The following is a 27198-nucleotide window of genomic DNA, read 5'->3' as shown; positions in this document are numbered from 1 at the left end:
GCATTCCTCTTAAGATGGGTGCTTTGCAGAAAGAAAAATGTACCAAGTCTGGAGAAATCATTAGGATTGACAATCACAGGATTTTCCTTCTTCCCTTCTTAGACACTTTGTGAGCACCAACTATGTCCAGAACTTGTGTTAAGTGCCACATAGGACTGGTTCCTTCCCTCCAAGGACTCCCAGTCTGACGGGGGTGTCAGCAGGAAGGGTCAGGACTGTAACAGGAAAGTGGCAGTGCCATTTTAAATGTACACACAGAGGTGGCGTCTCTGACCCAGACTAGGAAAATAAGGCAAGGCTCCCAAGAGGAGGTGGTGAAGCACTAGAAAGGTAAGTAGGAGTTGGCAGGGGAAAGGAAGGAAAGGACATTCCAGGCAGATAGGACAGCAAAGAAAAGATACAGCGGTAACAAGGAAACATGGAACAGACAGAAACGGTAATTCCCTTCCGGTTGCTGGGACACTTGTTTTCCCGAACAGAGTAACTATCATTTACAAACTGGTAACACAGAAATCGTCTGAAGTCGCTCAGTGGTTAGTGTTTTAAAGAAGTCCAGGTTGCCAGAGGCTCAATGTGTCATGTGTAAGTATTGTAGTGATGTAATAAGGGACTTGGCCTTTATCATGTAGACCTAGAGTTTCTGGATGGAATTCAGGGTCCATTGTATCCCAAAGGGTGTGTGTGTGTGTGTGTGTGTGTGTGTGTGTGTGTGTACCTGGTATTTTTTTGGAAAGAGAGTTAATTGCTTTCATCAGATTTTCAAAAAGGCCTGTGACTCAAGAAAGGATAAGGACCATTGCTGTGGGTTGTGGAGAGGTTTTAAGCAGAGGAGTGACACTCCCCGATGTATTTTAGAAAGACAGTTCTGGTATCTGCATGGAGGCTGGATGCCAGGCAGACCAAGAAGTTGGTAGTATCCAGGCCAGAGAAGATGAGGGCGGAATTGGGGCCACGTAATAGTGAGGCAGGGCTGCATATAGAATTGGGAATCAGCAAGAGGTTAAAGTGTCCAGGCTTGGCAACTGACTGGATAATGAAAAGTGAAGAAGAGGGAGGAGATAATGAAAAGTGAAGAAGAGTCAAAATGGCATGGTTTCTGGCTTTGGTGGCAGTGGGTGTGCTGCCACTGACTGAGAGGAAGAGAAGATGGAGGAAGGAGGAGGCTTCAGAAGGAAAAAGGCAAGGTTAATCCAAGTTCCTGAGGGCCACTGATACATAATTATACACACTGCAGGTCCGAATCAGAAACTCATGAGCAAGTAGACAGTAGTTAACATCATGAGAATATATAGAGAATGAGACCTTAGGGCTTCCCCAATTCTAAGGCAAAACACTCAAGTGTCTCCTCTCTACACACGTCACTACTAACACTGAACACTTCTGGCCACCAATGTATGTGGGCGGTGATTTCCCCACACCCAGCAATCCTGTAACACCAGCTGAGTGTTCTGTGATTTAACTCTAGTCAGACACTACCCAACTGGAGAGAGTGTCAGATCCCACAGGTCAGTGGTCGGCAAACTCATTAGTCAACAGAGCCAAATATCAACAGTACAACGATTGAAATTTCTTTTGAGAGCCGAAAACTGACTTCTGAGCATGGGCCACGAAGTTTCAATCGCACTGTACGTGTGCGCCCGCACGTGGTATTTTGTGGAAGAGCCACACTCGAGGGGCCAAAGAGCCGCATGTGGCTCGCGAGCCGCAGTTTGCCGACCACTGCCATAGGTTAAGGATTCAGGGACGCCCCTCCCCCTCCACTTCGGATGCCAATCACAAGTCCAGGCGTCGCCTGGGCCATGACTGTTGCAGGCGGTCGGAAGGCACCAGGTGGGGTCAGACCGGACCTGGGTTCAGCAACCTCGGTACTTGAGTTCTGGCTAGGAAAGAATTCCGAGTCAGAACTCTAACGATAAGAAAACATTTATTTAGAAAATCTTAGGGTAGAAAAAGTGATTTGTGGAAAAATGGGCTTAGAAAACAAGTCAGAGTCAAAGGGAGGGCCCTCGGAGCTTGGGAGTGAGGAAGGGAATGGGAATGCGCCTGGGGCAGGGGGAGGAGGACCTCATGCTCCCAGGAGGGAGAGCGAGCAGGTCCTGGGTCCTAAAGGTTTTAAGGGTGGAGATTTTAGGGGAGGTCCCAGGGAAAGATCTCAATAGAACAGTCAGCAGCTTTCCAGGTGTGTCCTTTCAGGGTTGTGGTCTCCGCTGATGGATTGGCCAGTGCCAGGGCAGGGGGTCATTATTCAATGCAGCTGATCCTAGATCAGCTAGTGGGGCCACTTGTCTGGTTTTGCTGCTTTTGGTGCCTGGAGCTGAAATACCACCGAGACCTAGATGTCATCTCTAGGGAGGGGAGGTCAGGGCGCCCATACCACATGACCAGCCCTACGCAAGGGGAGGAAAGGTCATCCTGGGGATGAAGTCCCACCCTATAATTGTCCTTTGCTAGGCACCCAGGGCAGAAAGGTGACCTTCTGCACCTGGCTCATCAGCCTTGCTCTGCTCAGGTCTGTCTAACTGCTTACCACATCACGACAGGCTATAACCAGAGGTTCCCTTGACCTACTCCTAAGATTCGATTAATTTGCTAGAGCAGCTCACAGAACTCAGGGAAACATTTTATTTACTAAAATAGCAGTTTATTATAAAAGGACATAACTCAGGAACGGAAGAGCTGCATAAGGCGAGGTATGTAGGATGAGTGTGGAGTCTCCGTGCCCTCCAGGCAGCCACTCTCCCAGCACCTCTACATGTTCACCAACCCAGAAACTCATCACACCTTGCAGTTGAAGAATTTTTATAGAGCTTAATCTGCAGCTCCCTGCTCCTTTCCTGTGGTCAGTGGTTGGGGCTGAAAGCTCCCACTTTCTAATCACCTGGTCTTTCTGGTGACCAGTCCCAGCTTAAGGCTTTCTAGGGGCCCCTCCCTATGTCATTTCATTAGCATAAACTCCATTGTGTTAAAAAGGAGCCTCTTATGAATAACAAAAGATACTCCTATCACTCTGGAAGTTCCAAGGGTTTCTGGAGCTTTGTGCCAGGAATCAGGACTAAGACCCAAGGTACCAAACCCATGTAACTGCTCTCTTTTACCAGATGAGGAAAATGGGTCCCAAAGAAGTTAAATGACTTGCTGAAATTCCACGTTATCAAAACCGATAACCCTCAGCGGAAGGACTTGAGACTCAGGTCTTCACATCTTCTGCAGTTATTTTTGCCTCAGGGAAGACTTGGCTGGGAGGGTTTGTCAACGAGGAGCTGTGACATTCTGTGATTTGTTTCCTAATGTCTAAATCCATCACTTTTCAGTGGAGTAGATTTTACTTTTACCTGAAATTTTATTTTAAGTTCATGCCAAATATTTTTCTCCAACCTCATTCCTGTCCCTTCAAAGGAACAGGACTTAGTAAAAGATTAAATAGAGGGCCGGAGACCGTGGGATACCAGGATATAGGCTTTATTGGAGATCACCCTGCGGGGCCGTCTTCCAGAAGGGAAAAGGGCCGGGCCGGGGGTGAGAGCGCCTTTTAAGGGGAGGAAGGAGGGGACGGGGCTTAGGGTACTCAGCCCACGCTGATTGGTGGTTTCATGTAAGGTACATGGTTAGGGGCCTAGGGATTTAGAAATTGGGGGCTTAGGGTATATGGCAGGTGCTGATTGGTGGTTCAATGTACAGTCCATATAAGGTGTTCAGGAATGTCCGGCTGCAGGTGGAGTTTACCTCATGCCCCGTCCATCAGTTGGGGGAAGGGAGGATCTATCATTTAGGAAGTCCTTTTCCAGTTCCACAGTTGTCGTCTTGTTCAGAATGGATTTAGAACTGGACTCTGGGAAGTGTCATTAGGGTTTGGGAATAAATTCTTGGAAAGAACCTTACTATCAATGGTGGCAAATTCTTCATTTGGCTTTTTTAAAAGGCAGGTTTGTTGAGGTACAACTTTCACATAGCAAGTCTCGCATAGCAAGTGTATGGTTACATGTGTTTAACGAACACATCCACTTCCGACAAGGTACAGAACATTTCCATTCTCCCCTAAACCTCCCTTATGCCCTTTCTAGTCAACTCCAATGCTCACCCCCAACCCCGGACAGCCAGTAATCTTTTTTTCTGTCCCCAACACTTTTCTTTTTCCAGAATGTCTATAAGTGAAATTTTAAATATGTAGCCTTTTGAATATGTTTCTTTTACATAGCACAATTATTTGAGATTTATCCATGTTATTATATCTTTCAGTATATTTTATGTGTATCAACGTATTTTTCCTTTCTATCACTGAGTAGTATTTGATTGTATGGATATTTATCCATTAACCAGCTGATGTTCATTTGTTTGCTCCTAGTTTCTAGCAATTGAATAAAGCAGCTATAAATATTTTAATATTGGTTCAGGGGTGGGCTTTAATTTTTTTTGGGGGGGGTAAATATCCAGGAATAGTATTGTATTGCTGGGTCAGATGTTAACAGTATTCAACTTTATGTGAAACTGCCAGTTTTTCAAAGTGATTTTACCATTTTTCACCAATGTAGAGTTGCAGTTGCTCTGCATCATTGTGAGCACTTGGTAAGGTCAGTTTTTTTTAAAAAAATTATTTATTTTAGAGAAAGTGGGAGAGGGAAACGGAGAGATTTGTTGTTCCACTTATTTATGCATTCATTGGTTGATTCTTATATGTTCCCTGACAGGGGATTGAACCCACAACCTTGACATATTGGGACGATGCTCTAACCAACTAGGCTACCCGGGCAGGGCTGGTTTTGTTTTTTAACAATTCTAAAAGGAAGGTAGCAATATGTCATTGTGGCTTGTTTCTTTTTCACATTGATTTTTAGAGAGAGTAGAAGGGAGGGGGAGAGACAGAGAAAAAGAAACATGAAGGTGAGAGACACATGGACTGGTTGTCTCCATGGGGCTAGGGAGGAGCCTGCAACCAAGGTACATGCTCTTGACAGGAATCAAACCCAGGACCCTTACGGTCCATGGGCCTACACTCTATCCACTGAGCCAAATCAGCTAGGGCTCATTGTGGTTTTAATTTGCATTTTCACAATGACGAGTGATGTTGATCATCTTTAGATAGATAGATGGATAGATATAGATCAATATATACATACTAGAGGCCCGGTGCATGAAATTCGTGCACGGAGGGGGGTTGTCCCTCAGCCCAGCCTGTACCCTCTCCAATATGGGACCCCTTGAGGGATGTCCGACTGCCCGTTTAGGCCCAATCCCGGTGGGATTGGGCCTAAACGGGCAGTCGGACATCCCTCTCACAATCCAGGACTGCTCGCTCCCAACTGCTTGCCTGCCTGCCTTCCTGATTGCCCCTAACCACTTCTGCCTGACAGCCTGATCACCCCCTAACCATTCTGCTGCCAGCCTGTTTGCCCCCAACTTCCCTCCTCTGCCAGCCTGGTCACCCCTAACTGCCCTCTCCTGCAGGGTTGATCACCTCCAACTGCCTTCCCTTGCAGGCTTGGTCCCTCTCAACTGCCCTCCCTTGCAGGCTGGGTGCCTCCCAACTGCCTTCTCCTGCTGGCCATCTTGTGGTGGCCATCTTGTGTCCACATGGGGGCAGGATCTTTAACCACATGGGGGCAGCTATCTTGATCTTGTGTGTTGGAGTGATGGTCAATCTGTATATTATGCTTTTATTAGATAGGATAGAGGCCTGGTGCACGGGTGGGGGCCAGCTGGTTTGCCCTGAAGTAGTGTCCCAGATCAGGGTGGAGGTTCCCTTGGGGTGTGGGGTGGCCTGAGCGAGGGGCCTGTGGTGGTTTGCAGGCCGGCCATGCCCCCTGGCGACCCAAGCGGAGGCCCTGGTATCTGGAATTTATTTTCCTTCTACAATTGAAACTTTGTAGCCTGGAGCGGAGCCAAGCCTGGGGCTCCCTCCGAGGCCGGCAGCCATTTGTGTTGGGGTTATAATTGAAACTTTGTTGCCTTAAGCGGGTGGGCCCAGCCAGGGTGTGTGGAAAGCTTTGCTTCCCCAGTTGCCGGCGGCAACCCTGGCCTGCTCTCTCAAGCTCCATTCTGCTGCCATTTGTTTGAATTTGTTTACCTTCTATAATTGAAACTTTGTAGCTTGAGTGGAGGCTTAGGCCTGGCAAGGGCAGGCGGAAAGCTTGGCTTCCTCTGTTACCTAGGAAACCTTGCTCTCTGTGGCTGTAGCCATCTTGGTTTGGGTTAATTTGCATACTCGCTCTGATTGGATGGTGGGCGTGGCTTGTGGGTGTGTCGGAGGTATGGCCAATTTGCATATTTGTCTATTATTAGATAGGATATTGATTTCAGAGAGGAAAGGAGAGGGAGAGAAAGATAGAAACATCAATGATGAGAGAAAATCATTGATCGGCTGCCTCCTGCACACCCCCTAATGGGGATTGAGCCCGCAACTGGGCATGTGCCCTTGACCAGAATCGAACCTGTGACCCTTCAGTCTGCAGTCCGACGCTCTATTTGCTGAGCCAGACCAGAGGGCTGATCATTTATTTTTATTTTTATTTTTTTAAATATATTTTATTGATTTTTTACAGAGAGGAAGGGAGAGGGATAGAGAGTTAGAAACATCGATGAGAGAGAAACATCGATCAGCTGCCTCCTGCACACCCCCCACCGGGGATGTGCCCGCAACCAAGGTACATGCCCTTGACCGGAATCGAACCTGGGACCCTTCAGTCCGCAGGCCGACGCTCTATCCACTGAGCCAAACCGGTTTCGGCTATTTTTATTTTTTTTAAAAATATATTTTATTGATTTTTTACAGAGAGGAAGGGAGAGGGATAGAGAGTTAGAAACATCAATGAGAGAGAAACATCAATCAGCTGCCTCCTGCACACAACCCTACTGGGGATGTGCCCGCAATCAAGGTACATGCCCTTGACCGGAATCGAACCCGGGACCCTTCAGACCGCAGGCTGACACTCTATCCACTGAGATAAACCAGCTAGGGCTGATCATTTTTTTGGGAGCTTAATTGCCAGCCTATATTTTGTTTGGTCAAGTACTCCTAAAATCTTTTGCCCATTTTTTAAAATCAGGATGTTTGTTTTCTTATTAATAGGTTTTAAGTGTTCTTTGTATTTTCTGCAGGCAAGTCCTTTATCAGATATGTGTTTTGAAAATATTTTCTTCCAATCTGTGGGTTGTCTTTTCAATTTTTAAGTAGTATTTTTTGAAGAGCATAAATTATTAACTTTGATAAAGCCTGCTAGTGGGAAAACATTAGCTCTACATATTGCTCTGGTCCCACCTAACCAAGCTTAAAAGCAAGGAATAAAGTGTTTACAATGAACTTAACTGAATCTCAGAAAAAAAGGTTCAAGACTATTTAACAATACAAAAATGCCTTACACCAGGTAAAACTCACAATGTGATGTACAACATGCTGACTATAATTATGAATACTCTATTATATATTTGAAAGTTGCTAAAAGTAGTTCTTAAAAGTTCTCATCACAAGAAAAAAATGTAATTATGTAAAATGATAGATATTAATTAAACTTATTGTGTAACCATGTTGCAAATAAACATATCAAGTCATTATGTTTTACATGTTGATAATATCTCAATAAAACTGGGAGGGGGGACTATAAGAACTCAATAAAAAGAAAATAAACAACAGAATTTAAAAGGACTTGATTTGGGCAAAACATGTGAACAGGCACACTACCTAAGGATACATAGGATGTCATGTAAGCATCTGAAAGGATACTTAACATCATTAGTAGAAAAATGCAAATTGAAACCACAAGGAGATATAATACACCTATTAGAATTGCTAAAATTAAAAATTCTCATAATACCAAGTGTTGGTGAGGATGTGGCACCACTGGAATTCTAAGAAGTTGTCAAGAGAAATAGAAAATCATACAACCTCGTTGGAGGACTGTTTGGTACTTTCTTAAAAAGTTACAGATACCTTGCATATAACTTACATATTCTACCCCTTGGTATTTACTAAAAAAAAAAATAAAAATGTAAGCATATGTCCATACCAAGCAGCTTTATTTGTAAAAGCCCAAAAATAGAAACAATCCAAATTCCACCCACAGGTTAATGAATTAAAATATTGTGTTATGGTGCTATCATAATAGACTACTACTCAGCAATTGAAAGAATGAACTAGCCCTGATCGGTTTGGCTCAGTGGATAGAGCGTCAGCTTACGGACTCAAGGATCCCAGGTTCGATTCCGGTCAAGGGCATGTACCTTGGTTGCGGGCACATACCCAGTAGGGAGTGTGCAGGAGGCAGCTGACCAATGTTTCTAACTCTCTATCCCTCTCCCTTCCTCTCTGTAAAAAAATCAATAAAATACATTTTTTTTTAAAAAAAAGAAAGAAAAAATGAACTACAGACCCAAGCCATTATGCTCAATTAATATTTGACAAAGGAGGCAAGAGCATGTAATGGAGCCAAGACAGTCTCTTCAATAAATGGTATTGGAGAAATTGGACAGATACATGCAAAAAAAAAAAGAAACTAGACCCCCAACTTACACCATTCACAGAAATAAACTCAAAATGGATAAAGGACTTAAACTTAAGACAGGAAACCATAAAGATCTTAGAAGAATCCTTAAGCAGCAAAATATCAGATATATGTTGTATCAATATCTTTACCAATACAGCTCCTAGGGCAATGGAAACCAAGGAGAAAATAAACAAATGGGACTACATCAAAATAAAAAGCTTCTGAACATAACCAATGGATACAAGACACTGGGGAGGTGGGGGCAGGTGAAGGCATATGCTGGGGGCTGGGGGGAGGTCAAGGGGGGGGGAAAGGAGACATATGTACTACTATTTGTAATACTTCAAACAATAAAAATAAATAAATAAAAATAAAAAGCTTCTGCACAGCAAAAGAAACCATTAACAAAACAAGAGAGCCCACTGCATGGGAGAACATATTTGCCAATGTTATATCTGGTAAGGGCCTAATCTCCAAAATTTATTGGGAACTCATACAACTTAACAAAAGGAAGATAAACAATCCAATAAAAAAAAATGGACAAAACTTAGACACTTTCAAAAGTGGACATACAGTAGGCCAAGAGATATATGAAAACATGCTCAAAGTCACTAATCATCTGACAGATGCAAATCAAAACGACAATGAGATACCATCTCATATCTGTCAGAATGGCTATCATCACAAATCAACAAACGACAAGTACTATAGGTTTGTCATATAAGGCTTTTATTATGTTGAGGTATGATCCTTCTATTCCTTTTGCTGAGAGTTTTTATCAAGAAAGGGTGTTGGATTATGTCAAGTGCTTTTTCTGCATCAATTGATATGATTATGTGATTTTTGTCTCTCACTTTATGTGATGTATCATGTTTATTGATTTGCAGATATTGTACCAGCCTTGTATCCCCAGAATAAATCCCACTTGGTCATGGTGTATGATCTTTCGAATGTAATGCTGGATCCGATTTGCTAGAATTTTGTTGAGGATTTTAGCATCTATGTTCATCAGGGATAATGGTCTGCAATTCTCTTTCTTTGTAGTGTCTTTATCTGGTTTTGGGATTAGGGTAATGCTGGCTTCATAGAAAGAGCTTGGAAGTGTTCCTTCCTCTTGAATTTTTTTTGAATAGTCTGAGGAGGATAGGTTTTAGTTCTTCTTTGAATGTTTGGTAAAACTCCCCTGTGAAGCCATCTGGTCCAGGGCTTTTGTTTGCTGGAAGTTTTTTTTATTATTGCTTCAATTTCATAGTTAGTTATCAGCCTATTCAGGTTTTTTTTATTATTATTCTTCCTGATTGAGTTTTGGAAGATTTTATTTTTCTAGGAATATTTTCATTTTGTATAAGTTGTCCAGTTTGTTGGAGTAGAGTTGTTCATAGTATTTTTTTACAATCCTTTGGATGTTTGTGGGGTTGGTTGTTATTTCACCTCTTTCATTTCTGATTTTGTTTATTTGGGTCCTCTCTCTTTGTTTCTTGGTGAGCCTGGCTAGAGGTTCATCAACTTTGTTTAGCCTTTCAAAGAACCAGCTCTTGGTTTTATTTACCTTTTGTATTGTTTTTTTTTTTTTTTTTTTTTTTTTTTTTTTTTTTGTCTCTCTGTCATTTATTTCTGCTCTGATCTTTATGAGTTCCTTCCTTCTGATTACTCTGGGCTTTTCTTGTTGCTCTCTTTCTAATTCTTTAAGTTACAGGGTTAGATAATTAATTACCCTTTTTTTGTTTTTGTTTTTTTGAGGTAGGCCTGTAGAGCTATGAACTTCCCTCTCAAGACTGCTTTCACTGTGTCCCATAGATTTTGGATTGTTGTGTTTTCATTGTCATTTGTTGCCATGAAGCTTTTTATTTCTTCATTGATATCTTTGGTAACCCAATCATTGTTTAATAGCATGCATTTAGCCTACAAGTGCTTGATTTTTTTTTCGTTGTTTTTCTTGTAGTTGATTTCTAATTTTATGCCATTGTGATCTGAGAAGATGCTTGATATGATTTCTATCTTCTTGAATTTGAAGAGATTTTGCCTGTGTCCCAATATGTGGTCTATATTTGAAAATTCCCTGGTGCATTTGAGAAGAATGTATAATCTGTTGCTTTGAGACGAAATGTTCTGAAGATGTCAATTAATTCCACCTGATCCAGTGATTCATTTAGCATTGCTGTTTCTTTGTTGATTTTTTGTTTAGAGGATTTATCCAGTGGTGTCAATGGGGTATTAAGGTCCCCTACTATGACTGAATTGCTGTTGCTCTCTTCCTTGATATTTTCCAGAAGTTTTTTTTTTTTAAATGTATTTGGGTGCTCCTGTATTAGGTGCATATATGTTTACCAGAGTTATATCTTCTTGTTGAACTGCTCCCTTTAGTATTATGAAGTGACCTTCCTTATCTCTTGTTATGGCTTTCACTTTAATGTCTATTTTTTCAGATATAAGTATTGCTACCCAACTTATTTTTTTCATTTCCATTTTCCTGAAAATTTTTTTCCCATCCCTTCACTATCAATCTGTGTGAATCCTTTGTTCTGAGGTGAGTCTCTTATAGACAGCAAATGTATGGGTCATGTTTTCTTATCAATTCAGCTACCCTATGTCTTTTGATTGGAGCACTTAGTCTATTTACATTAAGGTTATTATTGAAAGGTACTTGTTTGTAGCCATTTTTATTCTTTTTTTAAAAATATATTTTATTGATTTTTTACAGAGAGAAAGGGAGAGGTATAGAGAGTTAGAAACATTGATGGGAGAGAAACATCGATCAGCTGCCTCCTGCACACCTCCCACAGGGGAGGTGCCCGCAACCAAGGCACATGCCCTTGACCGGAATCGAACCCGGGACCCTTTAGTCTGCAGGCCGACGCTCTATCCACTGAGCCAAACCAGTTAGGGCGCCATTTTTATTCTTTATGTCTGTGTTCCTTCTTCCCTTTCTACTTCTTCTTTTTATAGCAGTCTCTTTAGCATTTCTTGCATGCTGGCTTGGTGGTGATAAACTCCCTTAGCCTTTTTTTGTCTGTGAAGCTCCTGATTTCACCTTCAATTTTGAATGATAGCCTTGTTGGGCATAGTATTCTTGGATTCAGACCCTTGCTTTGCATCACTTTGTATATTTTATTACATTCCCTTATGGCCTGATGTGTTTCTGTTGAGAAATCAGTTGATAGTCTAATGGGAGATCCCTTGTATGTAACTTCCTGTCTCTCTCTGGCAACCTTTAATATACTTTGTCATTGTTGTTTGCCAATTTAATTATGATGTGTCTTGTTGTGGGTCTTTTCGGGTTCATCTTGTTTGGGACTCTGTGTGCTACTTGGAATTGTGTGACTTTTTTCTTCCCCAAATCAGGGGAGTTTTCTGTCATTATTTCTTCAAACAGTTTTTCTATTCCTTGCTCAGCTTCCTCTCCTTCTGAAACCCCTATTATGTGGATGTTATTTTGTTTTGTGTTGTCCCAAAGCTCCTATTTAGGCTCTCCTGCTTTTTAAGTTTTTTTTTTTTTTCCCCCAGTTAGTGCTCTGTGTGGGTGTTTTTTTCTACCTTGTCTTCTAATTCACTGATGAATAGTCCTCAGCTTATTCTAATCTACTGTTGAAGCCTTCCATTGTGTTCTTTATTGAAGCTATGTCATTCTTCATTTCCTCTTGATTCCTTTTCATGCTGGTGAAATTCTCATTCAGCTCCTTATAATTCTCATTGAGTTGTATGCATTTGTCATCCAGACGTTTGAGCATCCTTATAACCATTACTCTGAATTCTTTCTCTGACAAATTATTTGCCTTCATTTCATTTAATTCCTTTTCTGGTGATTCCCCTTTTTCTTTTATTTGGGGATTGTTTCTTTGTCTCCTCATTTTTTTCTGTAATGTTTTAATTATTTCTGTGTCTTAGATCCAACTGCTTTGTTACCCAGGTTCTTTTGGAGGTTGTCCTATGTAGTTGGTGATTTGGGGGACCTAGTGGTGCAGTCTCTCAGATCTCCTGAGCTTGGTGTTCTAGTGGAGCCCCCTACTTGAGTTATTTGGGTTCTCCTGATGTAGTTGGGTCTTGAATGTTAGTTTCTCGTTTGTGGATGAAGTCTTGTTATTGGTTGTCTGACAATGTGACTTATCCCCGGCCTCATCATGCAAGCTGTTGTGAATGTGCTTGTGGTTTTAGCTCTTGTGGAAAGGGTTGCCTGAGGTCTCACTGGTGTGCAATCACTGTGAGATCCTGGAGTTCATAGCCTGGGAGAAAGTGGTCTCAGGGCCTGAGGCTCAGGTAGTGTGACTCTTGCCAGTATTGTGTGACTCTTGCTGGGGTAGCATCACTCTGCAAATCACTGTGAAGGTCCTGGAGTCCGTGACAGTAGGAGGCAGCTGTCCTGTAGTCTGCGGATGAGGCAGTGGGTCTCTGGCCAGGGTGATTTCACTCTGTGAATCATGAGGGGGTCCAGGAGCCAATGTCTGGGGATGTGGGAATCTCAGAGTCTGTGGCTGAAATAGCGTGACCTTGCCTGGGTATGCGAGCCCTTGGTAGCTCACTGCAGTGTCTAGATGCTGGCCACCAGGGAATGGGGAGTTGTGGTTTCTCTTGAGGGAGTTGTGTGCCTTTGGTTGGAGAGGCACACGCCCAGTGGTGGCTCACAGAGGGTCCCAGGAGCCGCCTGCTGGGGAGGTGGGCTCACGGGGCCCGCATGCTGGAGCTGCGCTACTACAGTGTACAGATGCTGGCCACCGGGGAGCGGGGCGTTGTGGTTTCTGCTGAGGGAGCCGTGAGCTCTTGGAGGTGGACATCCTGGGGTCTGCAGGTCTGTGGGCCAGGCTGTATGACTTTGGCTGGAGTGGCTTCAGGGTCCCGGGCAGTGTTGAAGGCCAGTCTCGGTGGAGGCAAGGCTGGGTTCCTAGTGGAGGCCGCTCTCCCCTTCAAGATGGTGTGGGCTCTGTGCCCAAGCCCGCAGCCTTGGGAGTGCCTGCAGCAGTGGAAGGGGCTCCTCATCCAGGAGAGCCTGGTCTGCCAGCCCCTGATACTCCTGCAGAATCTAACTCCCTCCCTCACCCAGGCACACATACACCCCTTTCACTCCCTCCCTCACTCATAACCTCTCCCTCACCACTGTCCTGCCAGCTGCCATCTTGCGAATCTCTTAATGAAGTATTTTAAAAGACAAGGGGGAAATGGTCAAATGTGTAATAAGTAAGAGAATGGCTGGGTCATTTTATATCCACTAAAAGAATGCAAATCAATTCTATGTAGCATCCTAAGAAATGCTTATATTGTGTTCAAATTGGTATATAAAAGGATTTCTATCTACAATTAATTGAAGACTATATATACACAGACTAGAGGCCCGGTGCACGAAATTCGTGTACTGGGGGAGGGGGTGTCCTTCAGCCCAACCTGCACCCTCTCCAATCTGGGATCCCTCGGGGGATGTCTCACTGCCTGTTTAAACAGGCAGTCAGACATCCCTTTCACAATCTGGAACTGCTGGCTCTCAACTGCTTGCCTGCCAGCCTAATTGCCCCTTATCACTTCTGCCTGCAAACCTGATCACCCCCTAACCACTCCCCTGCAAGCCTGATCAATGCCTAACTGCTCCCCTGCCAGCCCGATCATCCCCAACTGCCCTCCCCTGACAACCCGGTCACCCCCAAATGCCCTACCCTGCATATTCCCTCTTTATTAGATAGGGTTTGTTCTTTAACATATTGGACAGCCCTAACTGGTTTGGCTCAGTGGATGGAGCATCGGCCTGCAGACTCAAGGGTCCCAGGTTCGATTCTGGTCAATGGCATATACCTTGGTTAGGAGTACATACCCAGTGGGGAGTGTGCAGGAGGCAGCTGATCAATGTTTCTCTCTCATAGATGTTTCTAGCTCTCTATCCCTTCCCCTTCCTCTCTGTAAGAAATCAATAAAATACATGTAACAACAACAACAAAAATTTAAGACTTCTCCATATCTGCTTGGCTGGTGTGACTCAGTGGTTGAGACCACAGGCTGCCGCCACTGGGAGGGGGCTCGTGCCATGGGGGTGCCCGCCCCTCACAGGCTTAGACTTAGCCCAGGCTGTGGCCGCTGGGAGGGGGATCGTGCCCTGGGGTGCGTGCCTCTCGCAGGCTGAGACCCCAGCCCAGGCTGTCGCCGCTGGGTGGGGATCACGGTGTTGGGGTGCGGGCGCCTCCCAGTCGGACACCCCAGGCTGCCGCCGCTTGTTGGGGATCGTGGTATAGGGCGCGGTAGCCTCTGAGCTGGCCGACCTGCGCTGCCAAGGCTGGGAAGACTGGGGGACTCCGGCGGGGATGAGAGGACTGGGCGCAGCCATCTTGTGGCCATGGGCGCCGCCATTTTTGTTGCGGAGTGATGGTTAATTTGCATATTACTCTTCTATAAGATAGGATGGCAAAAGTTCTAGAGAAATGAAAATTGTTTATTTGTTAGAATATAAGGATTTACAGTGAATTTTCACTTCTAGTTCTACTAGTATTGTATAATGTGAGTTCTTTAGCAAATAATCCTATATAATAAAACCGTAATATGTAAATTGACCACACTGCAGGATGACCAGTTGCTATGATGCTCACTGACCACCAGGGGGCAGACGCTCAATGCAGGAGCTGCCCCCTGATGGTCAATGCGCTCCCACAGGGGGAGCACTGCTCAGTCAGAAGCTGGGCTCACGGCTGGCAAGTACAGCGGCGGTGGCGGGAGCCTCTCCCACTTTCGCTGCAGGCAGGCAGTAAGAAGCGAGGGGTTCTGGATTGCGAGAGCCCCAGACTGCGAGGGGGATGTCTGCCTGCCTGCTTAGGGCCCCACAGGGATCGGGCCCTAAGCAGCCAGGCATACATCCCTCGAGGGGTCCCGGACTGTGAGAAGGTGCAGGCCAGGCTGAGGGGACCCCCCCCCCCCAAAGTGCATGAATTTTGTGCACAGGTCTTTAGTGAAATAATAAAGACAGAATAAAATAAACCAGTGAATGTGTCTTAATATGTACTTCCCATAGCTGCAATACTGACATTTTAAAGCAGATTACAAGGCACGAAGGTGGCTGAACACATACATTTACCTCCTGTCCATTAAATGACAGTAAACAAAATTAAGACATAAAGTATAAGGACAAAGATAATGGGGAAGCAGGAAATAAACTTTTGAGAGCTTTAAAGCATGTGAAGAAAGCTGAATCATAAGGTGAGGTGGAGAAAGCTGAGAAGCAACCTGATTTCCACTTCAGGACCCCTAATATGGGCACCAGCTTCACTCCCACAATATGGGCAGCAGACAAGCGAGAGAAAAGTCTCTCTGGAGAATCTGACCAGTCCATGAGAAAACCTAAAGATAACTATACAGAGGAGATCAGGCAGCAGGTCAAACCATGTGCACAGAGCTTACATGATCATTTTGTGCTTCATTTTATATATGAGCAAACTAGCAAGGATCATCACTTATTTGGGAAAAACATCTCAATAACAGGAGAATAGAATGTGAAAGAGAGAGAGAGAGAAGGAATCAAAGAAATAATTCAAGAAAACTCCTCCAGAGAAGACAATGAATTTCTAGATTGAAAAGGCCCACTGAGTATCTAACACCATGGATGGAAATAGATGATCAAAAAATCACATAATTTTGAAAGTTTTAATGCACCAAGAGAAGATTCTACAACCATCGATATAGAAGAAGAAATGGCTTGTATACCAATAATCACCTCTGTAGTTGCACTAGCTTCATTTCAAATGCTTAATAGTTACATGTAGCTAATGACTACCATATGGAACAGCACAGGGGAAGAATATCTCCATCACTGCAGAGCATTCTGGTGAACAGCACTGCTCTAAGTATCACTGCTCCTGATTTCTAGTAAGACTCACCCTTTATGAAGTTATATTTCCTGCTGGCCACTTTTCCATGATGACATTGGTTTTTTTGCAAGATGAATATGTGTTTTCTTTTAAAGATGTACATGTATCAATATCACTGTTTTTATTTTGTTTTACAGTTGTTTTTTCAGCAATGATATTTGAGACTATTACAAATCAAGATTTGCCTGTGATCAAGTGTGTTTTAATCAGTCATAAGAACAATGATTCATCATATCCCACGGTAAAGTAATATTAATAGTATAAGTTTAGCTATATTTTCTGTTGAGACCTACCATGGCTATATGGGCTTTTCTTTTTATGTTTTTAAGTATATTATGTACTCATATCTGGTACATATGAGCATCTGTACTCATTGCTACCCGACACTCCACTCCATTAAAAGTCATGTTCTCTTTGAGTTTAGTTTCAAGGAAGAAGTAAGGGCATCTCACTTTCTTCTTAGAGAGCATCCAGACTTCTCTCTCAAGCCCGAGTCCCCAATTTCTAACTACCTCCTGGATATAGATAGATGTTGTCCATTTTCTCATTAATATTTATATCCATAATTAATTCCACTTCTATTTCCTCAAACCTGTTCCCATTCTTGTATTAATTGATTTCTGTTTATGGCCCTGTCTTGTTCCCAGGCTTGAAAGCTCAGTGTCATTTTGGAGTACTTACTCTCTTTTAACCTTCACATGTGCTCAGTACCAAGTCTCATCAATTTCCTTTCTTGACTAGTTCTCATATAATCACCTCAGATTCTCTAGTCTCACTGTCACTTCCCTAATTCAAGCCCTCATTAACTCCATCAAAACCAACAATAATATCTTGTGTAGCTTCTTCCTTCTGCAGCTCAGCTCACATGGGCTGTCAGACTGTTCTTCTGGAAGCACAGCTCCAAGCCTTTACTGCCGGCCTTGAGACCTTCACTGACCTTAGTTAAACTGACATGCAAACTGCTCCATAATCTGGCTCTGACTCCTTCAGGTTCCAACCTTGATTTTCATTACTCTTCTCCTTCTTGCTGTGCATCTGATATAGCCTGGGTATTTACATAAATAAAGGAAGCTTAAACAATAGTGAACTGAGAATATTGGAAGCCTGTGTACAATGAAGAGTAAACCTAAATTAGCCAACTTCATGGACATTTTCATTTAAGGATTTATACAAATATATAGTCACTATTTTCTTTTGCATAGGTATAACACATAAACACATGACATGATAACCCATGTGTCCCCACAAATAAAGATATTAGGAATATTCTCAAATCTTAAAATCAGTATGAAATAAGTTTTAATGACAACATTCTACCTGAATGATAACACCTAATTTAATGCATGATTTTTTAATGCCAGAAGCATGTTTGGTTTGAATTTGTTAATCACTATTGGTATAATTACACATTGGCTTATTAATATGTATTTGCAAACATAGTATTTAAGTGCAGATGAAAAACTAAATATTATTCTTGTATGTGACCTGACCAGGGATCGAACCCACAACCTTGGCGTATTGGGACAATGCTCCAACCAACTGAGCTACCCAGCCAGGGCTTAGTGTCTTTTCAACATAAGAAAATAATTGCACACATTTAAGTGTTTTCTTATAAAACACAATCTTTAAAAAATTGATGATTAGTTTTGGTTCCTAGTATTAAGTCCTGCATCATTATTTTTTCAAGTAGTATAAATTATATTTTTAATCAATATTCAGGATTATATTAAGATCCAGTAGTTCTTAAACAGCATTAAACAAATAACCATAGGACTTCTAATTGTGGCAAAAGTGAGCATTCCTCATCATGCATGTTCATCTCCTTGAAGTTGAAGCTGCTGTGTTTGGGTATTTTCACACTTCAATGTGAAGTGGATTATCAGGGTGTCTGTGGCCTTTTTTTTAAGTTTTTAAAAATATATATTTTTATTGATTTCAGAGTGAGAGAGAGATAGAAACATCAATGATGAGAGAGAATCATTGATTGGCTGCCTCCTGCACACCCCACACTGGGGATTGAGCCTGCAACCTGGGCTTGTGCCCTGACCAGGAATCAAACCATGACCTCCTGGTTCATAGGTTGATGCTCAAAACTGAGCCACACTGGCCAGGCTAAAAAGGGTTTTGAAAAAGATTTTTAAAATTTCTTCCACAGTTCACAGTTTTCAGATGAAATATCTCTCTGGAAATTTTATACCCAGGGGTGTTTTGAATAACCATGCATTCATTAGTAGGAAAATTTGTCCATGAAAACCTAATAAATAATCTTCTACAGCCCTTAGCTATATTATCTGTATATCCTGGACCCAAATTAAGATGGTTTTACTGTGCCCACAGTCTACTTAATTGTTGTTTAAAATCAGAATATTTTCATCATTCTTCATTTCTGTTTGAAGATGAAGTTGCTGTGTGCTGGGTTCTCCACTGCAAGTTACTATTTTTCCTTTGTAATTAACAAATATTTGGGGGGAGATGCAAATATCCCTTTTCTCTTCCAATTCTCACCTGCTGGTTTTAGCTTCCATTAGTGGACTTTGTCTACAACAGTTATTACTGTGATGTTTGCCTAATGGTGATTGTTCCTTTTCCCTCACTCCCTCTACATTTATTAATTGGCATTCTTCTGTGAGGAAGAGCTGTCCCTTCTCTCTGTTTTATTTATTTATTCAGTTATTTATCAGTATGGCCTCAAAGACATTTATTTGATTCTGTGGGTTATAACCCAGAACTATCACTTTTATTTTGTTGTGCAAATGGTTCAGCATTGGGAGCTACTTCAGATTGGCTCCTGTGTCCCTTCAACGTGTCCCTGTCTTTTTTCAAACACTTACTTCTTGGCATTATAACGTAGTTCAGGCTCTTCTTGTATTTTTCTCACCTCAGCCCTGGAATTAATCACTTCTCCAAAGAGCACTGGTTTCTTGGAGAACAGTATTTAGAAACCAAGATCTGAGAGCTGGATGTGCTCATTGCTCCTGGATGTCATTGCTTCTAGGCCCTCTCAGCAGGCAAAGCTAGGAAATGTATGTATGTGTATTAACCCCCCCCAACACACACACACACACACACACACACACACACACACACACACACACACTATATTGCTCTCTATCATCTCTGCATCTGTCTTCATCTGTCTGTCTGTCTATCTATCTATCTATCTATCTATCTATCTATCTATCTACCTATCTATCTATCTATCTATCTATCTATCTATCTATCTATCATCTCCATCCATTACAGTAAGTTCAATATGATAACTCTGATTTTAATTTGGCACCAAAGGTTTTATTCTAACTTTCCCTATTTTCTTATTAGTATTTCTCTCTCTGACAGTAGGAAACCTGGCTCTCATTATCTATAACAATTTACTTATATATTCCATTCTAGCATAGTGGTTTCAGAATTGTTAGCCCACATCCCAGTGAGAAACAGGACAAATAAGAAGAATGCTGTTGTTGTGTTATAATTATTTTTTTGACCTTATTGTATCCAAAGTATTATTTCTCTGAGTCCTTTACTTTTTAACCACCTTCACTATGGTTATGTTATTTGTTAGACATTAAGTTCATTTGGTTTGCGTTCCATTTTGAGTTCCTCCCATATCCCAGTTGGTTTTAATTATTATTATTTTTTTAGTATATGAAGCATGATATGGTCCTAAAAGCCAAAGCAATATAAAAAGGTATACTCAGTCCTGGCTAGGTAGCTTGGTTGGTTAGAGCATCGTCCCAATACACCAAGGATGTGGGTTCAATCCCCAGTTAGGGTACATACAAGAAACAACAAATGAATGCATGGGAACAACAAATCAATGTTTCTCTCTCTCTCTCTCTTTTTCCCTCTCTCTCTCTCCCCCTTCCTCTCTCTCTAAAATCAATCAATAATTTTTTTTTAAAAGTATGCAAGAGGTATCACTTCCTTCTCATTTCTATTACCAAGTTTCCATCCTTTTCCTACTTACCTCCTGTACTTAACCAATGCCTTTAGATTTTGGACACTATTCCTGTATTTCTTATGTACAAATGAGCAGATACATGTGCATTTTCTTTTTTTGTTATTGTTAATCCTCACCCAAGGATATTTTTCCATTGATTTTTAGAGAGAGTGGAAGGGAGGGGAGAGACAGAGAGAGAAACATCAATGTGAGAGAGACACATTGACTGGTTGCTGCCTGCACACACCCTGACCAGGGCTGGGGATCAAGCCTGCAACTGAGGTGCATGTCCTTGACCAGAATTGAACCTGGGACCCTTTAGTCTGTGGGCCAATGCTCTATCCACTGAGCCAAACCGGCCAGGGCTATATTTTCTTTTTTCTTTTTCTTTTTAAAAAAATATATTTTATTGATTTTTTTACAGAGAGGAAGAGAGAGGGATAGAGAGTTAGAAACATCGATGAGAGAGAAATATCGATCAGCTGCCTCTTGCACACCCCCCACTGGGGATGTGCCCGCAACCAAGGTACATGCCCTTGACCGGAATCGAACCTGGGACCCTTGAGTCCGCAGGCCGACGCTCTATCCCCTGAGCCAAACCAGTTTCGGCTATATTTTCTTATATTCCCTTCTTTTATACATGAATATATATAGATCATAATAATCTGGCCACTCACTGTGTGTGTGTGTGTGTGTGTGTGTGTGTGTGTGTGTGTGTGTATTTATATTTATATTTATATTTATATTTATATTTATATTTATACACATACACACTGAGTGGCCAGATTATTATGATCGCTGAACACATAATAATCTGGCCACTCAGTGTATATCCTATATAATAAAAGGCTAATATGCAAATTGTCCCCTCGACCAGGAGTTTGACCAGCAGGCAGGCCGGCCAACTGCCCATGTCCCTTCCCCCTGGCCAGGCTGGCTGGACCCCACCCATGCACGAATTCATGCACCGGCCCCTAATTAGAGGGGCCGGTGCATGGGTCTCCTCTCAATATATATATACTGAGTGGCCAGATTATTATGCATTCAGAGATCATAATAATCTGGCCACTCAGTGTGTGTGTGTGTGTGTGTGTGTGTGTGTGTGTGAGTGATATATATATATATATATATATATATATATATATATATGTTGTTGTTAATCCTCACCTGAGGATATTTTAAAAAAATATATTTTTATTGATTTCAGAGAGGAAGGGAGAGGGAGCAAGAGATAGGAACACCAATGATGAGAGAGAATTTTTGATTGGCTGCCTCCTGCACATCCCACACTGGTCATGGAGCCTGCAACCCAGGCATGTGCCCTGACTGGTAATTGAACTGTGACCTCCTGGTTCATAGGTTGACACTCAACCAGTGAGCCACACCGGCCAGGCCTATGCCCATCTTTTAAGATCCAGCTCCACTGCTGGACTCAGTGAGGCATGCCCAGCACCCCAGCTTGGAAGTCGCTTGTCCCTCCTCTGATTCCAGAGTACTTATATTTGCCTGTCAAAGTAACTGGTGCCTTTTTATGGGTCACATTTTATTTCAGTTTTACTTACTTCTTAATACTAGACTCAAAACTTTAAGGATAAGATGAGTATCTTTTCTTTTTAGATTCATAGTGTCTAGCAGATGGTCTAGCACTTATCAGATACTGATTAAGTAAACTTATCTGATACTAACTGAATAAGTGAACAAATAAAATCAAAAATATGACTTATGGTCAATAACAGAAGAGCTACCTTGCTTCTCACCTAAAGAAGCTTTTGTGTTTGTGTGTGTGTTTGCACACACGTGTGTGCACTAACTATATACTACATGTTAGGGGGTAGGAGGTGAAGGTTCTCGCATTAGAATTTGCTACCACACCCTCCTCTCAATATATCTCCATTTTTTGAAGCAGGCCAGGTATGTGGTGGTGGCATTGAACCTATGGGGAATATCTGCCCAGAAAATATTTTGGTTTTTAAATTCCCTCTAACACAAATACCAATTTACTATGTAGATTTGTATCTGCATACCAAGAATCACAAAAGCATTTACCTATGTATTACAAGTTTTGTGATTATTGTCTGTATATTAATTTGCTAGAGCTGTCATAACTAAGTATCATAGGCTGGGTGACTTAAACAACAGGAATTTATTGTTTCGTAGTTCTGGAGGCTAGAAGTCTGAAATCTAGATGTCAGCGGGGTTGGTTCTTTCTGAGGCTGTGAGGGAAGGAACTGTTCCAGGCCTCTCTCCCTGGCCTATAGGTAACCCTCTTCCTGTTAACATGGCATTCTCCCTGTATGTATGTCTTCTCCAAATTTCCTCTTTTTAGAAGGATACCAATCATATTGGATTAGAGACCACCTAATGGCCTCATTTTAACTTGATTTCTTCTGTAAAGACTATTGAAAAATAAAGTCACTTCGGAGGTACCGGGGGTTAGGACTTCAACATATGAATTCGGGGGTCGGGGATGGCACAGTTCAACCCATAACAGCCTGTAAAACATTTTAGAAATGCAGTCTAAAGTTATCTACCTTTTTGAAAGAGAATTATAATTAATGCAATTTTTCAGTCAGTGATACGTTCTCAATGGGTGCAGTACATTAATATGTATGTATTTGGAAAATGTTTCAACTAAGAGGCGGCATTAAATACACACTTGTAGTAAGTTGACGTTGTTTTGTATGTCTCACAGGCATCAGAATCCCCAGAAGACCTTGGCTGTGCCTTAAGGCCTGAGGGTGCAGAGGCAGTCTACGAGGCGGCCAGGGTCGAAGTAGATGCATCTGCGTCCATCACACTGCAAGTGCTGCTCACAACCCCGGGGAACATTTCCTGTCTCTGGGTCTTTAAGCACAGCGCCCTGAATTGCCAGCCACACTTTGATTTACAAAACAGGTCAGGGAGGGAGGTGGGTAAGGCTATTGGGAGGAATACTTTTTGCTGCTGTAAAGATACATTTTGCTTCATTTAGAGTTTATTTTCAAATTTCTGTACATGTCCATTGTAACTCTTATCTCCAGTGAAATAATGAACTACACATCTACTTAGGGCATAGATACATGACATTATATATTTGTCAAAACTCATAGGATGTACAACACAAAAAGTGAAGCCTAATGTAAGCTATAAACTTTAGTTAATATAAATATTGGTTCATCAGTTGTAGCAAACGGGTTGGGAGGAAGGATGTATGTAGAATTTCTTTTTACTTTCTGCTCAGTTTTTCTGTAAATCTAACATTGCTCTAAAAAGTCTATTAATTTCAAAAATTATAAATAGATAAATAAGTACCTATTGGTTGCCTTTCTTAGTTAGGGCCTAAGAAAGCAGTGAGTAGCTGGTAAGGTATAAAACAAACTAGAGGCCCGGTGCATGAAATTCGTGCTCAGGTAGGGTCCCTAGGCCTGGCCAGCGATCAGAGCCCATCGGGGCCTTCCGGCTGCTGGCCGGGCCTTCCTTCCAGCTGCCAGCTGCTGGTCGGGGCCTTCCTTCATTCCACATCACCCCCTGGTGGTCAGCACATGTCATAGTGAGCGATCGAACTCCTGGTCTCCTGGTCGAACTCCCAAGGGGACACTTTGCATATTAGCCTTTTATATATAGATAGCAAAAAGACTATTTGGGTGTCTTGTTTCTTAACTATCTTGAAGATAAAAAGAAAGTTTTAATTACATTCTAATTAAAGTGTCAAGAAGCTTACTAGTTAAAGTAGTAAGAAGCTTCTTCCTGAGAAATGCTTGAGGAAAGAACATTTGGTTTTATCTATTTTGTTTTACAGTATGATGAACATCATTGAAATGTGATATCCACAAAATATTTTAGTAAGAAATTGGTATGTGTGTGAGGAACACTGGTCTCATGATACATAAAAATATCTTAGCCAATATTTGTGGATTGACAACCAAGCCTGTATCTAACTCTGTCCTGATTGCTGTCACCTGTTGTCCCTGTCCTCTTGCTGAGACCTGATGGGGTCAGGAAGCAAGGGGTACAGGCCATTTAAATGCCCACTTAATAATTCCCAGGCTGCCTTTCTCTCTTATTCTTGGGGGTGTTCTGGAGCCCAAGAGCTGTAGAAGAGGTATTATCTTTCCAGAACAGAAAGACAGCAAATGGCACCCAAATGACCTAACGAGGGTATCAGGCCACTTGACTGAGGTATGGGAACATCTCTGTGATGGACTTGTACCAAGTATTTCTATTTGTTTCTTTAAGTTCAAGCAGACTCTTAAGTAATTTTCAGGACAGTGGTTCTAAATCTTGGAACACATTCATTTTCTTTTCCTCTTTTGAGACTATATTACTCACTTCTGTTTTTCAGTTACCTTTATCTTTGGCTTAAACTGAGGCACTCTCATATTAAGAATTTTGGCTTCAAGAAATGTTCTGGAAATCTTATTAAAATTTGATGCCACAACAGTTCCCGTTGGATTGAGACCAAAAAGCCAAGTAAAAAAAGTAGGGTTCTTTTCACTCCAAGAGAGTAGCCTTTTTCGCTTTGGAATAAATAGGCAGCTCTGTTTGTTAGCCAAAGACATAGATAGGTCTTGTGGATTAGTTAACTTAGCACCAAAACATTAGTTAACATTAGTTAACTTAACACCAAAACTTTTTCACAAGTTACATGAGAAGAGGGAATGATTCAGGGAAAGAAGGCCCATCACCACAATATCTCCAGAAACCAATCAAGTGTGTACTAACCCCGTGATTTGCTATGTGAGTGCAGCACAAATACTCCTGAACTCTGCTGTGTGGAGCTCTGAGCGTTGGATGGCCTGGGGGTCTTGTTTTCGGATTCTGGTTCAAGAGGTCTAGGTGGTGCCTGAGATTCTGCACGTCCATCATCTCCCAGCTGATGCAAACACTGTCAGGGAAAGACCACACTTTGAGTAGTAAGGGTCTAAGTGTCAGGAAGTGTACATTTACATATAATGTTACTCAACAGACGGCTAGAGAATATTTGAAGCTTTAATGAGAATGGGTATCGCCCAACACACACCAAAACTGTTTCTTTAAAGTGATTGCCCCTAGCCAAACTTATCTTTTCTGAATATCTGAAAAGTTAAAAATGCAAACATTGAGACATCTTCCTTACATCTATGTGATATGTCAGTGTCATTATTACTTTATAGGAAAATGCCTTGTGTCAGATTTTGCTTGAATTCTCTCATCCAGAGAGACACAAAAAGATTTATTTATGTTCAATCTCAGTATATCGCGCTTGTACAGTGATCTGGTTCTGGAAATGGGAACTGAGGCTGGTGGCCCCGTGACTGGGCCGATATGACTGTGGAGAGTGCTTGGTCGAAGAGAGTGGTACCCTATTGCCGACAGGAGCACAGCACTACACCTGTGTGTTTGGGATGGAAGGTCCTGTGTGTTTGGGGGTGGGGAAGCATGCAGGGAAGGTGTTGGAATGGAATTCCTTCCCTTGAGAGCGAGAGACTGGTTAAAAGTCGAGGTTAAACTGACAAGTGTTGGCCACATGACAGAAGCTGTGTTCTCCGTGGAGCAGCCGTCTGTGCCGCGGTCACAGACGGAATATGGAAGACATCGAAGCGCCTTCTGACTCAGTATGAAATTTTATGTTTTGAGTTTCACACGTTTTTCAAAATAACCAGTTCTCTTTCTTCTTTTTCAGAGGCGTTGTTTCCATGTTCATTTTGAAAATGACAGAAACCCAAGCTGGAGAATACCTACTTTTTATTCAGAGTGAAGCAACCAATTACACGATATTGTTTACAGTGAGTATAAGAAGTAAGTGCCACTTGCTACTAGGTCTTCACAGTAGGCCATGCCATTGTTTACAACCCAGGACCTTTCCCAGCTGCTCCAGACACAACGTACAGGTTTCCCTCAACATGGAGTTGGATTGATTGAATTCACTTCAACCGTCCATATATGTAACCTGTTGAGACTCTCTGACATGACCCGGGGACTATCAGAATTAGCGCTCTGAAAAAGCCAGATAGCCTCTATTGAGGTCCCCCATTTTTTTCAGTGACAGATGGCTGACATGAAGAAATGGAAAACATTTTAGTCTTGGATTCAGAAGATCTGGGTTCTTATTCTGGATCTGATATTACCCCCGCTGGCAGGTCGCTTAATCACTCGGAGCCTCAATTTCTGTATCTGTAAAAAAGGGATAAAAACACAGACCTCTGGATTGTAAGATCTTAGCCCTACTCATGGTCTCTGAGGCCATGAAAATGTCTGTGTCCGCTCTCTCCAGTATGGTAGCCACCAGCCACGTGTGGCTGTTAAGCGCTTGAAATGTGCCCAGTGTGACTGAGGAACCAAAGTTGTCATTTTAGTTAATTTTAATAAATTAAAAATTGAATGTACATTGCCACATATAGCTAGTGGCTATTGTGGTTAGACAAGTGCCAGGTCACTATGCAAACGGTAAGGAACAAGCTACATGTTCTTAACCAGAGACATGAGACAACTGTGTGGTTGGCAGGATCATCCCAGCATGCGTCTTCTGGATTCCTGTTTCCTCACTTGTGCACAGGCTTAGGGACTGCACAGGTTCACACTATGTGCACTGAGCACTTTCCCTCCCATGCCAGACTACACCAGAGATAGGGCATTCACACATAGGTCCTACTGCCCTTAGGGGCCAGGGCAGGCCTCCAAAAACTCTGGGTTTGTGCCATGTAGGTTAGGGTCCCGGGCTACACACACTGTAGGACTTGCTAGGCTACCTTCTTCCTTGTCAGTGACTGTGGTGTGTGTGAGTCCAGCCCACAGAGACGCCCTGGCCAAGGACTACCCTTGGTGAGGGTGTTCCGCACGTAACTTCTCCATCCCCACAGCGATCCCGCCTTCACGTAGGTGAGGAAATGGGCACACCGGGAGGTGTGGTAAAGGGCGCAGGTAGAGTTGAGTTTAGCCAGGTCTGCACTTCCTGCACCACACTGCACGGGGGCTTGCAGTCCAAGTTGCTAAGGGA

The 27198-nt window shown here is 42.4% G+C and overlaps 1 protein-coding gene across 2 annotated transcripts in view; it reads left to right on the top strand.

Moving 5' to 3' along the window:
- FLT3 (fms related receptor tyrosine kinase 3) overlaps positions 1-27198 on the top strand; it is a 79016-nt gene that overhangs the window by 4577 nt on the left and 47241 nt on the right. Inside the window, exons 2-4 of one of the 2 annotated variants that reach the window (XM_079775792.1) lie at positions 16444-16547; positions 22936-23138; positions 25885-26000. In XM_079775792.1, the coding sequence (XP_079631918.1) occupies positions 16444-16547; positions 22936-23138; positions 25885-26000 (423 nt within the window). Of the gene's footprint in view, positions 1-16443; positions 16548-22935; positions 23152-25884; positions 26001-27198 lie in introns of those variants that run through there. The other variant, XM_079775793.1, reaches the window with a different exon arrangement.

Source organism: Cnephaeus nilssonii (genome assembly GCF_951640355.1).
Source record: "Cnephaeus nilssonii genome assembly, chromosome: 6".
Classification (NCBI taxonomy): Eukaryota; Metazoa; Chordata; class Mammalia; order Chiroptera; family Vespertilionidae; genus Cnephaeus; species Cnephaeus nilssonii.
The sequence above is the reverse complement of the archived record's forward strand: the minus strand, read 5'-3'. Positions and strand labels throughout refer to the sequence as shown.